Source organism: Odocoileus virginianus, chromosome 14 (assembly GCF_023699985.2).
Source record: "Odocoileus virginianus isolate 20LAN1187 ecotype Illinois chromosome 14, Ovbor_1.2, whole genome shotgun sequence".
NCBI classification, from domain to species: Eukaryota; Metazoa; Chordata; class Mammalia; order Artiodactyla; family Cervidae; genus Odocoileus; species Odocoileus virginianus.
Genome location: NC_069687.1, coordinates 54,719,866 through 54,734,404, shown reverse-complemented (window position 1 = coordinate 54,734,404; position 14,539 = coordinate 54,719,866). Strand labels below are relative to the sequence as shown.

Sequence of the window (14,539 nt, the reverse complement as noted above, 5' to 3'; positions counted from 1 at the left end):
ACAGGAGACCAAACATCTTACCCATGAGTGAAAGCTAAATATAATCAAATACTGAATTTGCAAAGGCCCTGATTTTATAATTACATATACAGACCCATTAAAAGAAACCGTTATTCCTAGAATTCTTGGAGGAAAAATAACTGTTCTTCCAATTTTAAAATTTTCTAGGCTCTTCTCCCAACTAAATAGCATATATAATGTGACATTTTTCATATTGAGGCATCCTAAAACTATTCATTAAAATATGACAATATTGAATGTATACAACAAGTGATGAGACTTACTGGCTTTAGAGACAAACAAACTGGCTCTGACACTCAGTTCTGCCACACAACCGCTGAGAGAACTCTGGTTAACCACTTAACCTCGCTAAGCCTGAGTTTCTTCATCTAAAAACTGGAGTAAAAACCATACCTACACCTCTTATGACCCTCATGATTAAAACAGATGATGGATGGAAAAATGACTAACAGTTTCTGGTGCAGAATAAATGATTAAAACTCCTACTCCCAATATCTACATCACCAACAATTAATATAAGTGAAAAATTATTCCAAGAAGGTAAAATGAACTTCTGTAAGTATGCCTTACATAATTAAAACTCATCTTGATAGTAATACTTTCATGAATTAGGTTAAAACAAGTTTATAAAAGAAATATATATAGTTAAATGCTGGTAGTATGCTATGAAACCTAAAAAATCTCCAAACAATCCTCAATTAATAATGAAATTTTATTCATAAAACACTTTTCAGTTAGTTAAAATTTGTTCTCCAACAGTTAATTTTCAACTAAATCTACTATATGGCTTTAAAAATTAAACTTTTATCTTTATGCTGTTCAGTCCCTAAGTCGTGTCCAACTCCTCGTGACACAGGGAAGCACGCTGGACTTTCCTGTCCTTCACTATCTCCTAAAGTTTGCTCAAATTCATGTCAGTTGAGTCAGTGATGCTTTCTAACCAACTCATTTATCTTCATACCACAATTTAATCTAAGAAAATAATTACTAATTTGTTGAAATCTTCATCACTAATAACCTATGAGACACTAGGGTCAAGTAGTAGCTACTAGGGGAAAACTGCAAAACTTACAACATTTTTAAGTACATTTACAGACACCCACATAAGGGTAATGTTTTAAAGGGCCTTTGCGTCTATGTACTTAATAGTCTGTTAACTTTGCTAAAAAAAAAAAATAATAATAATAATAATTTTGTTTTCCTCAAATACTGCTTTTCAGTCTTAATTAAGAAACTTTTAATAAAAACTAACCATAGTCCTAACAAATAAAAGTTAATAATAAAAAAGCACTCACCAAAAAAGCAAACAAACAAAAAAACAAAAACCACAAAAAAGTGACAACCACATGGCTCCCACTTTACGCTGTGGGTGCTCAGAGTCTGAAACTCACTGCTCAAGAGTGATTACTGCATTTTAATTTTGACAATAAATATTTCATGTCTATGTCACCCACTAGTTGCCTTTAAGTATCCTGATTAGGAAAGCTAAAAGCTTTAAGTCAAGAGCAAAACGAATCCAATCAAAGATAAAGACGTGAGCCATCATTAGCAGCTCTCATTTTAGCATAAATGTACAAAATTGCACTTACAGGTTAAATTGTAAATAAAGGGCAACTTACCATTATGTTGCATCAAAGTTCATTTGTAAGTCAGTTGCTTCCCATTAAAATATTATAAAATGTCTTACAGTTCCTATGCTGGTCTGTAAAGGTTACTTAACTTTACAATAGAGTACTACCCACCTTTTCTAACCCTGCCCCTATGAAAAAAACACAATAAAAATTTGGACAGAGTGGAAACACATCTTCCCAGTTCTAGCTAAGATAATAACAAATAACTCCTTCCTCCCTCCTACAGAGAGAAGGGAGGGAACAGGAAAAAGATCAGGGGAAGGTTCTAGAAGTATCAGAACACTAACAAGGTAGAAAAAGATGGGCCTCTGAGTAAGGGGATCCTGCAACCTCCACTCCTGGCTAGGTCTAGTGGGTCAGAGAAAGAGCTGAAAGTCTCCAATCCCACTAGGGGTGGGGGTGGGGGGGAGGACGAAATGTCTGGCATTTCCTACAGTAGAGAGGGGGAGGGAGTTCCTTAAGTCAAATGTTCTTGGTTGAGGAACTTTTTTTCAACAAAATTCATCCTCTTTTGCATTTCTTTATGATTTTAGTAAAAGCTTCTTGTATAAGAACAGTATATGCTGATAAAAAAGGTATACAGGCATACCTCGAGAGAGATTGTGGGTCAGGTTCCAGACCACAGCAACAAAAGGAACATCACAACAAAGCAAGCCCAAGGAACTTTTTGGCTTCCCAGTGCATATACACGTTATATTAACTCTACAAGGTAGTGTATTAAGTGTGCAGCAGCACTGTGTTACCAAAAAAAAAAAAGTACATAATTAATTTAAAATGGGTTGGCCAAAAAGTTCATTCAGGTCTTTTCCTAACATCTTACAGAAAAACCTGAATGAACTTTTTGGCCAACAACACTTAATTGCTAAAAAATGCTGATCATCATCTGACAATGCAGGACTGCCACAAACTTTCAATTTGTTAAAATCAACAATATCTGTGAAAGCACAACAAAGCTAAGTATAACAAAATGAGGTATGCCTGACTATGAGCCAGCCAAGAACAATTAATTTCTCACTCTCTATCATTAGACAGACCTCCATGAAACCACTCCCATGAATAAAAATAATTAACAAATTTCTAACCCTCCACTAATCCTTGGAAGGGGAAAATATCCAAATACACTTAAAATAATGAGTAAAAACCTTAAAATAGATAAATTATATGTCCCAACAGAGAAAGCTTCAAAGAAATTATCAAGAAAATGATGATATTAATCATTAAGTTCTGCTTTTTTCCAGCTACAGAATACCACTAACATATTAGATTTGGAGTATGGCTCTATTAACACAAATTAAGAGTCAAGTCATTGGTCTTTTTCTTCCTCAGAAAGTTATAACTCTTTCACTCACTTCTATACTTTTCTTTTACCACTCTGTTGACCTATAGAAATATCCATAACCTAGTACCACTGAATCTATACACTTCTTTCTCTAATTCCGGTTTCTGCTACACTGACTTCTTCCTCGTACATGAGGCAATTTCCTTCTCGTAGACGTGAATTTGCCTTACTGTACAGCCTTGGATGGAGAGTAAAATCATATTCCAAAAGGAGTTTTGCAATCTAATAATAATAGGGAAGTATACCCCAGTACAGCTAAAAGTATAGTTTACTAGTCTAATTAAGAATATCTGCAATCAGAGATTACCATACTAACTGAGAGAACTCAGAAAGAGAAAAACAAGTACCATAAGATAACACTTACATGTGGAATCTAAAATATGATAAAAATGAACCTATCAATGAAAAACGGAAATAAAATCAGGGACACAGAGAACAGTATGGTGGTTGCCAAGGGGAAGGGGGTGGGAGAGGGCAGGAGTGGTAGTTTGGGATTAGCAGATGCAAACTGATATGTCTACAATGGATAAACATATGCTATATGGTAATATAGCATAGGAAACTACATTCAACATCCTGTGACAAACCATATGAAAAAGAACAAATATATATGTATAACTGAGTCACTTCAGCTGTATAGAAGTAATTAACACACTGTAATTCAACAACACTTCAATAAAAAATAAATTTTAAAAAAGAATATCATATTTTCCTATCTCACTGCCTCAATCTCCTTGATTAGCACAGGAAATTAAGACTGAACTCAGCTTGTTGGTGAAGTTCAACAAAGAACATACTGGTCCTTTTTGCCCTCCCCTGAAATCCTCCTTCTCTAACCCTCCCAACAAACATGCACACACACTTTTCTCTATCTCTTCTCTTCAGAGTATGAATATGTATGTACATATAACATGCAATTAGGATCTACTGTATCCATTTTCACAGTTCAGTAACAGCTCCCTCCTCATCTTAAAGAGGACAATAAAACTTATCTTGTTAGACCTGATTCTGAGGTTACTTTCAATCAAGATGGTGTTCCAAGTTTTGAGATCCCCTTTGCACCACACACAACATATTTTTAAAAGAACATTAAAATGACAGAGCCATGCTCAAAAATAAGATAGAATAGAAACAAAGTTTTAAGCACAATACAATAGTTGCCATTAAAACTGCAAGTTACTCCTACATTTCAGGTCCCAAAGTGGGTGGAGGCAGCTCTTATCATCAAGAGTACAAAGACTTAAAGTACTCCATTTGATGCAGAGTACTGCAGAAAAGCGACTACTTGAAATCTAGGTCTGGGGTAGTACTTCCCAGACCTTGAGGGGAACAGGAGAGGGAAAAAAAAACCAAAAATGCAACTTTACCAGTACTTTCAGCACCATATGTTCCCTTTTCCCAATGTGAAGAAAGAAAAAGTTCTGCCAATTCTTTATAATGAGTTAATTTTTAAGAAATATCAAGAACAGAACACCTTAAGATAAAAAACCAACTTCTAAAACTAAAAATTAGTTGAAAATATGTATTTACTAGATAAAACTTCATTCTTAAGTATAGTGCTATAATTAAAGCAATATCTAAGAGTAACCATACTTTCTGGTAAACACCAGTGAAATTTCTAAACTCTGAAACTTAGACAAAAACTCAAGAAAATCTTAGGCACGGTAAATACAAAAACAAAAAACATTCAAAATATGACAGCAGAAATTCTCACCTGTGTTTTGACTGTGACCTTTTCCTTCGAGAACGGGATTTTGAGCTAGACCTGGATTTTGAACGAGTGTGGGAACGAGATCGACCGCCTTTTCTTTCATTGCTCTTTCCAGACTCTGGGAGGAAAAAACCACTTTGCAGTGTAAGCTCAGAACAATTAAAGATCCCAGTTAATAATCAGGCACAAGTGGAATGTACCACATATAGTGCAAGGGGCCTACTCTCTGTACATCCTCCTCCTGTGCAATTATCCTTCAGAAACATCCAAGAAAGTCATTGCATAAACTCGTTGAGTGCAGCCACCCTGCAGCAGTACATATAAACCAGATGATTATAAACAGCTGTTCGTAGTATTTTGTTGCTGCCATAATGTACGATTATAACATGTCTGTAATTCCTATGACAGTGATTTTAATTCCTTTTTCCATTTATTTTCCTAGAATTGAAGCTTAAGTTCTGAGTGCTAATTTAGAAAATTTGCTCAAACGTAAACCATCTAGACATTTTTAGGTTGGATTTTTATAGTTAGCAACACAAAAGATTGAAAAGATGTTCCTTTACCCTGCTAAAATAGTCTCTATTTTTCCTAAATTGTGGTCTCTGTTGTCTATTTTTAAAATTAAAACTTTGAAGGAAAAATGAAATCTGCTTAGTCATAACACTTAAAATATATTTACTCTTGTCTTTAGTCTCACAAATAGTATTTATACTTTGCTTTAAGCAAATCAGTTCTGTACACTGATTTTGCTATTAAAACATAAAGAACTGATTTAACTCAAGCTAATGTACCTCAATTCAGTATCATGGAAAAAGACATTTGTGCTAAATACATCTTCAACCTTTGACGCTAGTTAAGTCACTTACACTTTCTTGAGTTTCAGTCTTCTTATTGTAAAATGAAGGGACTTAACAGATAATTTCTAAAATTCCTTCCAGTTCTAAGAGTCTATGATCATCAACTAAGACCTGTGTAACAACGCTGTGGCCTTACCTGGTTCGATAGCTGCTGAGATAAAGGACTGAGCCTCTCGTACTCGCTTCATTACTTCTTCTAACTCCTTAGCTGCAGCCTGAGGTGTCATCTCAGGGGGTTTTACTATTGCATTGTTGGAGTGATTTATTCTAAATTAAAAATATTAGCATATCACAAATACACACCATATTTTACAAAACCTGCAACAATTAACTGCTTATAAGGTACACACATTTACAAATCTGAGGACATCTCAAAAGCACATGAAGAATAATATAGCTAAATACAGAATAACTAAAACCAACCTCAAAACCATGATTCATCTCATTTCCATCTGCCATCATCTCTTGCTAACAAAGGCAAAAGCAAGGGGAAAAATAAAAAGAAAAACTGAACCCTAGCTAACTTCTTTAACAACCTGAACAGACCAGGACAACAGCTTTACCACACAGCTTAGAATTAAAAATAAATTAAAATGGTAACACCAGTATTAAAATGAGTCATTTCTATTCTTAGATTATAAAAAACTCTCCCTTCATGGCTAAGAGTGGTTCCCCTGAGGCACATAAATGAATTTGGTGTGTCTCACTTTAGCATGGTGAAAAGACAAGCATTCACTAAGAACATCATTTCTTATCCTCTAATAGCAGACTCCTGACCAAACTGCATAGCTAAGATCATTATCTACAGAATTCAAATAAAACTGTCACCTCAATAATCTATATGAAATAGAATTTCTGGTCTTGAGTATCTATAAGGCTTTATCAATTTTTCACTTTGCAAACAAGAATGCAAGCAAACCTTAAAATGTATTATTTTTAGACATTTCTGAGATTTTGGATTTACCAAAATTCTATCTCTATATTACTGTAAATTCAATGCATATGTTAGACCATCTAAGTCTAGCATAATAATGCAAAACTAACCTGACCTGTTAAAGCCTATGGAAAAAGAGCTACAGTCAACACGTACAGTATAAACATGTTAATATTAACCTAGACGTTATGAACTAGAAAGTAACATGTCTTCAAATGCAACATTAATTTAAAAGCTAAAATGGTAAATATCTCATGTGTTTCATTTATACTTAACACAGTCTTCCTTTCCACAAATTGCCAATTACTATTAAAAAGAAAAAAAAAACTTAATTACATAAAAAACACTTAAAAATTTTCCAGAATCATTAAAATTTCTTTGTTTAGTGTTTCTTACTTCAGTGGCCTGTCTCCAAACATAACTCCATTAAAAGCAAGGGCCCTTGGTACAGAATTTTGGTCTGCAAATTCCACAAAAGCAAACCGAGTTGGCTGAGTCTCATCACCTGCCATCCGAACAAACTTCACTTCTCCAACTTGTTTAAAAAATTCAAGTAGCTGGTCAGCTGTGGTTGTCTGAAGAAACAAAGTAACAGTTTTAATAAAGTATATTCTTCTTAAAAAAAAATCTGGTAAATATTACTTTACCAATTGATACGATTTTTAAGAAAGGGAAAAAGATAAAAGGCCCCAACACTCAATTTCTTCTTATATTAGTTACCTGGGAATTCAAATTGCCAACATAGACTGTTCTCCTAATTTCATCAATTTTAGAAGGATCCACATTCCCCATAAGCGGTGGCTGTGGTATCTCTCCAAGGGTTGCAATGTTGGGGTCTAGCGCTGCTGCTGGTATGGCTCCCAAACTGCTAAGGGAAACGCCCAGCTATAAGAAAATCAACACAACACGTATTTTCTGTTAGTGTCAAAAATTACCACTCTCAAGAAATCCAAAGAGGGATATATGTATACATATAGCTGATTCATTTTACTGTTCAGTAGAAACACATTATAAAGAAACTACACTCCAATAAAAGTTAATTACAAAAACAAAACAAGCAAACAAACAAACTAACATTACCAGTCTCTCATCTTGAACAATACTGATCAATTCAGTAAGACTGGGAAGAGACTAGGGACTCCTAATTTAAGCCAGGTATACATCTGAATTATTCAGAGTAAGGTCACACTGGTTTTCAATATAACAAGAAGTACAATGTATTTCTTAACTATCTGGGTATTTTAATTCTAAACTTAACATTAAAAACAAACAGTGAATTCTTACTATTTTTTTTCCTATTAAATGGTAGATTCAGTGATAGAGAATTCTATTCTTTTCTGTTGACCAATCAAGATACAGTAGTATTAACTGAATAACAGTTACATAGTCACAATAGTAAAAGATCAGTTTTCACAATCAATAGCCAGACACAAAACAAAAGATAATTACAACTGCAAGCCATAATAGAAGCATGATTAACCTAACAATATAAAATAATTACATACAACTTGGGGGATTAAGTAGAGTGATGTGCTAAGTGGAAGTGCGTACATGCACATGTTCTCATCTGTCCAGCCAGTCTGTCTTTTGGCTGGTGCATTTAATCCATTTACATGTAAGGTAATTATCACTATGATCCTATTTGGCCTCTTACGCAGTTTATGACGTTCTCGTGGCAAGTATACTGGGTGGCTTGTCATTCCCTCCTCCATGCTGAAGCTAAAGCTACAGTATTTTGGTCATCTGACGCACAGATGACTCGCTGGAAAAGTCCCTGATGCTGGGAAAGATCAAGGGCAGAAGAGGGCATCAGAGGATGACATGGCGGGATGGCATCACCGATGCAATGAACATGAACTCGGGCAAACTCTGGGAGACGGTGAGGGACAGGGGGCCAAGCATGCTGAAGTCCACGGGGTCACAAAGAGTCAGACAGGACTGGGCTAGTGAACAACAACAATGATCCTATTAACCATTGTTTTTTTTTTTTTTAGCATTTTCTTAACTGTTTTGAATTTATTCCAGTAGGTTCTTTCCCTTGTGTTTCCTGCCTAGAGAATTTCCTTTAGTATTTGTTGTAAAGGTGGTTTGGTGGTGCTGAATTCTCTTTTAACTTCTGCTTGTCTGGAAAGCTTCTCATTTCTCCATCAAATCTGAACAACAGTTTTGCTAAGTAAACTATTCTTGGTTATAGGTTCTTCCCTTTCATCACTTTCAGTGTCCACACCATTCCCTTCTGGCTTGAAGAGGTTTCTGTTGAGAAATTAGCTGATAACTCATGGGAGTTCCGTTTTATCTTATTTGTCATTTTTCCTTTCTTTTACTATTTTATCTTTGTTTTTAATTTTCATCACTTTGATCAGCATGTGTTTCAGTGTGTTCCTCCTTGGGTTTATCCTGCCTGAGACTCTCTGTGCTGCCTGGACTTGGTTGACTACTTCCTTTCCCATCTTAGGGAACTTTTCAGCTATTATTTCTTCAAATATTTTCTCAGGTCCTTTCTTTCTTCTTCTGCAACCCCTATAATGAGAATGTTGGTGCCCTGAATGTTGTCCCAGAGGTCTCCTAGGTTGTCTTCATTTATTTTCATTTGTTTTTCTATATTCTGTCCTGTGGCAGTGATTTCCACCATTCTTTCAGGTCACTTATCCATTCTTCTGCATCAGTTATCCTAGTTCTTCTAGTTCCTTGGGAAACATTTCTTGCATCTTCTCAATCTTTTCCTCCACTCTTTTCCAAGATCCTGGATCATCTTCACTCTCATTATTCTAAATTCTTTTTCTGGAAGCCTGCCTATCTCCACTTCATTTGCTTGTTTTTCTGGAGTTTTACACTTTCCATTCATGTGAGACAAAACCCTCTGCTTTTTCATCCGGGTTAACTTTCCATGGTGTGGTTTTGGTTCTAGCCACTGAGGTATTCTGTTCTTGCTTCATCTGTCTGCCCTAAAGTGGATGAGGCTAAGAGGCTTGTAGAAGCTTCCTGATGGGAAGGACTGGTGGCGGGAAAAACGGGGACTCGCTCTGGTGGGCAGAGTTATCCTCAGTAAAATTTTAATCCAATTATCTGCCAATGGGGGTGTCTGCACCCCTTCTCTGTTTGTTGTTTGGCCTGAGATGACTCAGCCAAACATAGGCTCTGTGGCTGGGTTAATCGTGACGTCCGAGAGGACTTACACCAAAGGGCCCTTTCCAGGACTGCTGCTGTCTGTCTCCCCATCCCCACAGCAAGCCACTGCCAACCCACACCACCACGGCAGACCCTCCAACACTAGCAGGGAGATCTGGTTCAGTCTCCTGTGGGGTCACTGCTCTGTCCCACTGGGTCTTGGCATACACAGGATTTTGTTTCTGCTCAAGAGTGGAGTCTCTTGTTTCCCCCAGTCCTGTGAAGTCCCATAATCAAATCCCACTAGCCTTCAAAGTCAGATTCCCTGAGGCCTCCTAGTCCGTTTGTTGGATCCCCTAGCTGGGAAGCCTGATGTGGGACTCAGAACCTTCGCAACAGTGGGAGAACTTCTTTGCTATTAGTGTTCTCCAGTTTGTGGGCTGCCCACCTGGTGGGTATGGGATTTGATTTTATCGTCATTGTGCCCCTCCTACCGTCTCATTGTGGCTTCCTGTCTTTGGACGTGGAGGATCTTTTTTTGGTGGGTTCCAGGATATGCAGGTCAGGAAGCAACAGTTAGAACTGGACATGGACCAACATGCTTCCCAATAGGAAAAGGAGTACATCAAGGCTGTATATTGTCACTGTGCTTATTTAACGTATATGCAGAGTATATCATGAGAAATGCTGGCCTGGAAGAAGCACAAGCTGGAATCAAGATTGCCAGGAGAAGTATCAGTAACCTCAGATATGCAGATGACACCACCGTTATGGCAGAAAGTGAAGAGGAACTAAAAAGCCTCTTGATGAAAGTGAAAGAGGAAAAAGTGAAAGAGAAAAGTGAAACAGTGAAAAAGTTGGCTTAAAGCTCAACATTCAGAAAACTAAGATCATGGCATCCAGCCCCATCACTTCGTGGCTAATAGATGGGGAAACAATGGAAACACTGAGAGACTATTTTCTTGGCTCCAGTATCACCGCAGACGGTGACTGCAGCCATGAAATTAAAAGACGCTTGCTCCTTGGAAGAAAAGTTATGACAAACCTAGACAGCATATTAAAAAGCAGAGACATTACTTTGCCAACAAAGGTCCGTCTAGTCAAAGCTATGGTTTTTTCAGCGATCATGTATGGATGTGAGAGTTGGTCTGTGAAGAGAGCTGAGCACCAAAGAATTGATGCTTTTGAACTGTGGTGTTGGAGAAGACTCTTGAGAGTCCCTTGGACTGCAAGGAGACCCAACCAGTCCATCTTAAAGGAGATCAGTCCTGGTGTTCATTGGAAGGACTGACGCTGAGGCTGAAACTCCAATACTTTGGCCACCTCATGCGAAGAGCTGACTCACTGGAAAAGACCCTGATGCTGGGAGGGATTGGGGGCAGGAGAAGGGGACGACAGAGGATGGGATGGCTGGAAGGCATCACCGACTCGATGGAAATGAGTTTGAGTCAATTCCAGGAGTTGGTGATGGACAGGGAGGCCTGGCGTGCTGCAATTCATGGGGTCGCAAAGAGTCAGACACGAATGAGCGACTGAACTGAACTGAACTGAGGATCCTCCAGTGGATGGCTGTCCAATAGCTAGCTGTGATTTGGGTGCTTTTGCAGGAGACGAGTGTACGTTCTTTAACTCTGCCATCTTGAACTGGAAACCCTGTCAATTCTTACTATTTGCAGTAGTTTTTAGTTCAAACATTAAGAAACATGCTTTAGTGTGAATTTAAACTTGAAAAGATAGACCTGAGAATTTGAAAATGAAACATTTTGCAAATTCAAGAAAAGACTTTTTTAAGAAACAAAAACACTGCTCCTTTCATTTTCACCTGGGCAATTTAAGCCAATTAAGTTAACCAACTACATATTGTTATACTGTTGCCAATCTACTAAAATTTTAACAATACTTTCTAAAGGCAAAACTACTAGTTTATGAAATCAGCATCACTTACACTTGTCATAGCAACCCATGTGTGATCCTTTTAAAACATCACATCAAATTTTATCTCTGCTTAAAACCCTTTAGAATAAAATTCAAACTTCTGTGGCCTAAAAACCTTACATAATCAGTGCCCTACCTGCCCCTCTAATCTCAAAACCACTTCTACCCTACCTCCCTAAAGCCCTAACCTGAAACCAAGCCATTCTGTACCTTGAACACACGTTTTTCTCACTTAGGGCTTTTTACCTGGCATTCCATCTACCCTAAAAAGCTCTTACCCGAGCTTCTGCTGGTTGAATTCTTCAACCATCCGGTCAGTCATCCTCTCCAAGTTCTCCCTGACCTTATGAGAGCCACATTTCCTCTCTACTGCATCATCGTTTTTTCCTTCATAGTTTTTATTAACATAATCTGTGCTATCTTGCTGCTAACAGACTTTAGATTTGTTGCTATCAAGTTATCATAACATTGTAGAAAATATCTTTAGTTCAAAACACATGAATGATCTAGCCTCTTTCCATATGTTGCCTCTAATGACACTCCTTTTTCTATCTTGCCTCTGATAGTCTAACATTCAGATGATTGAGGGTCACACCTTCAATTTTCTTCCTACTGTGCAAGAGAATTATTATATACATCTAAGCTAAATTACAAATATGAGTCTTGTTAGTTCTGCCTGGATTTAAAACAGACTTTTCTAGGTATTCCAAGGTGTCCACCCTTTGACTTAGAAATTTCTCCATTGGGACATATAATTATATATCTGGAACGGGCTTTTCCAAATCATCTAACCCAACCCCTTTGTTTCTCAAATGTAAAGATCATTCAGTCTTTTTTCTTTAGAAACTTTGTCTCTCTCTTCTTTGCCCTATACCATTCTTCAACACTTGTGCCACTTGACATGGTAACCACCAATCACATAGGGCTATCTGAATTTTAATTAAAATTCAATGCCTCAGTCACACCAGTCAAATTTCAAGTGCTCAATAGCCACATGCTGCCAATGGTTCCTATACTACATAGTATAGATTCAGACATCTCCATCATAGCAGAAAGATCTATTGGATATAGCTTCTCTGTAACAATACAACTACCCTTCTTTAGATTAGTCTCTATTCTGGCCCTGGTCCAAACAACCTAAATACTGAGTTAGCCAAAAAGTTCATTCAGGTCTTTCCTTAAGATGTATGAAAAACCCACACAAACTATTTGGTCAACACAATACTCGGGAGTGCCCTTTCGGTCTTTGAGGGGATAAAGATGATCTGGACTCCCAATATAAAACTTTTGCCTTCTGACATAGAAACCTCAGCCTCCCTGAAGATTTTATAGACTTAATCTTCCTATTAAGTAGAAATCTTATAAAAGGTTTCATTCACTCATATCAAAGAGTGAATCTTTTTAATGTCCAGAAAAGAAATGTTCTAGGCAGAGAATAAATAAATATTCCGAGGCAGAAATATATTTGGTATATCCAAAAAACAAGGCCAATATGACTGAAGTAAGAAACAAGTTGGGAAAAAAGGTCAGAGAAGTAGCCAGGAGCAGGATCACAATGGGCCACCTTCCCCGTGTTTTATAACTTCATGAATTAAGTTATATCATAATAGACATCTACAGCTGAATTAAAAGGAATCATTTCCCGTCAAAGCAACAAATTAAATAATAAAGACGTTATACTGTTGATAAATAAACCTAAAAATGTTCACAATAGCAAGACAATATTTTCTGAGGAGAGGGGAAAAAAAGATGGTGATTCAGGAATTAATCTTAAAATATGCCAAAACATACCCAAACTCAAATTTCTAAAAAGTGCAATTCAAATGATCAGATGTTAAAGTAAAAAGCACTTTCCCCCCATGGATCATAACACAGGTCTTCAGTAGAACAATTTCATGTAAAAATCCTCAAATCTAGCACTTTCCAAGTTTCAAAAATCACTTCTAAAACTTGGATAAATTAAGTAACTATACTCATAAAGTTTACTGGTTCACTCCTTTAATAACCCAGTACCACAAAGCTAAATACAACTTTCAATTAAAGTTAGTTTTGCATTTTTTCTTGGGTTTATTTTTACAGAAAAATGACTCCTCTTTTAAAATAAACGACCAAAAAAAATAAATAAAATAAATGACCAGATTCTTTTATATAAACCAAGAACTCAGTAACAGCACGTCTTTTCTTTTTTAACACCACTTGGAAATCACAAAGGAGGCATTAAATTACGCTTAGTTAAGAAAACTATTTTTACTATGTTACATTTTCTCAGTATCAGAAAAAAGCTTCTCTGAGACGTTTCTTCCCCATTATCAAGACAGTAAATTATTTCATATTTTTCAAATGGATTTAGTCCCCCTAAACTGGGAAATACAGGTGCGAGACTCTCCCAATTTCTCATGCTAGCTACAGTGCTGGGACCCAGTAACTGATTTACTAATGAATAATATACTTCAGTTCTCAAATGTAAATGAATCCCCAACTACTTCATAAGCAATTCCAAAAGGCATTTCAGGTCAGTGACAACTTCAGGAAAAAATTAGGCAGACATTTCAATCAAATCCTCTCCATTAAAAAAACTGTATTTAAAATAGAAATAGCAACTTGCCTGGTGGTCCAGTGGTTAAGACTCTGCACTCCCAATGCACAGAGTGCAGGTTCAGCCCCTGGTTGGAGAACTAAGACGCCACATGCTGGGTGACGCAACCCAAAAATAATAAAAATAAACTAGAAATAGTTTCCTAAGCTCTTTACAACAGCAAAAAAAAAGGATTTTCTAAGCTCTTTACTTAGCCGATGACACAGTTTAATGTTCACCCCTTTTGGAAGAGGGCGTATCGTCTCACACTTACTGTAGTTAAGGGATTTGGAGTTGGTATGGGAAGCAAGCCTGCACCAGGCATCAGACTTGTCATGGTTGGAGCAGGAGCCAATAAAGAGAGGGCTTTGGCTTCCTCTGGGATTTTACCTGCAGAGGCAAGTTCCAAACATTACAGAAAGCAGAAA

At 37.0% G+C, this 14,539-nt stretch overlaps 1 protein-coding gene across 5 annotated transcripts in view; it reads right to left on the bottom strand.

Moving 5' to 3' along the window:
• The window catches only part of SREK1 (splicing regulatory glutamic acid and lysine rich protein 1), a 44,068-nt gene that overhangs the window by 13,955 nt on the left and 15,574 nt on the right, over positions 1 to 14,539 (bottom strand). For 4 of the 5 annotated variants that reach the window (XM_020910378.2, XM_020910377.2, XM_070476764.1 and 1 more), the window contains 5 exons: positions 14,386 to 14,501; positions 7,214 to 7,378; positions 6,890 to 7,068; positions 5,696 to 5,826; positions 4,706 to 4,820 (listed from right to left, as the gene is read on the bottom strand). In XM_020910378.2, coding sequence (XP_020766037.1) covers positions 4,706 to 4,820; positions 5,696 to 5,826; positions 6,890 to 7,068; positions 7,214 to 7,378; positions 14,386 to 14,501 — 706 coding nt within the window. Of the gene's footprint in view, positions 1 to 4,705; positions 4,821 to 5,695; positions 5,827 to 6,889; positions 7,069 to 7,213; positions 7,379 to 14,385; positions 14,502 to 14,539 lie in introns of those variants that run through there. The other variant, XM_020910382.2, reaches the window with a different exon arrangement.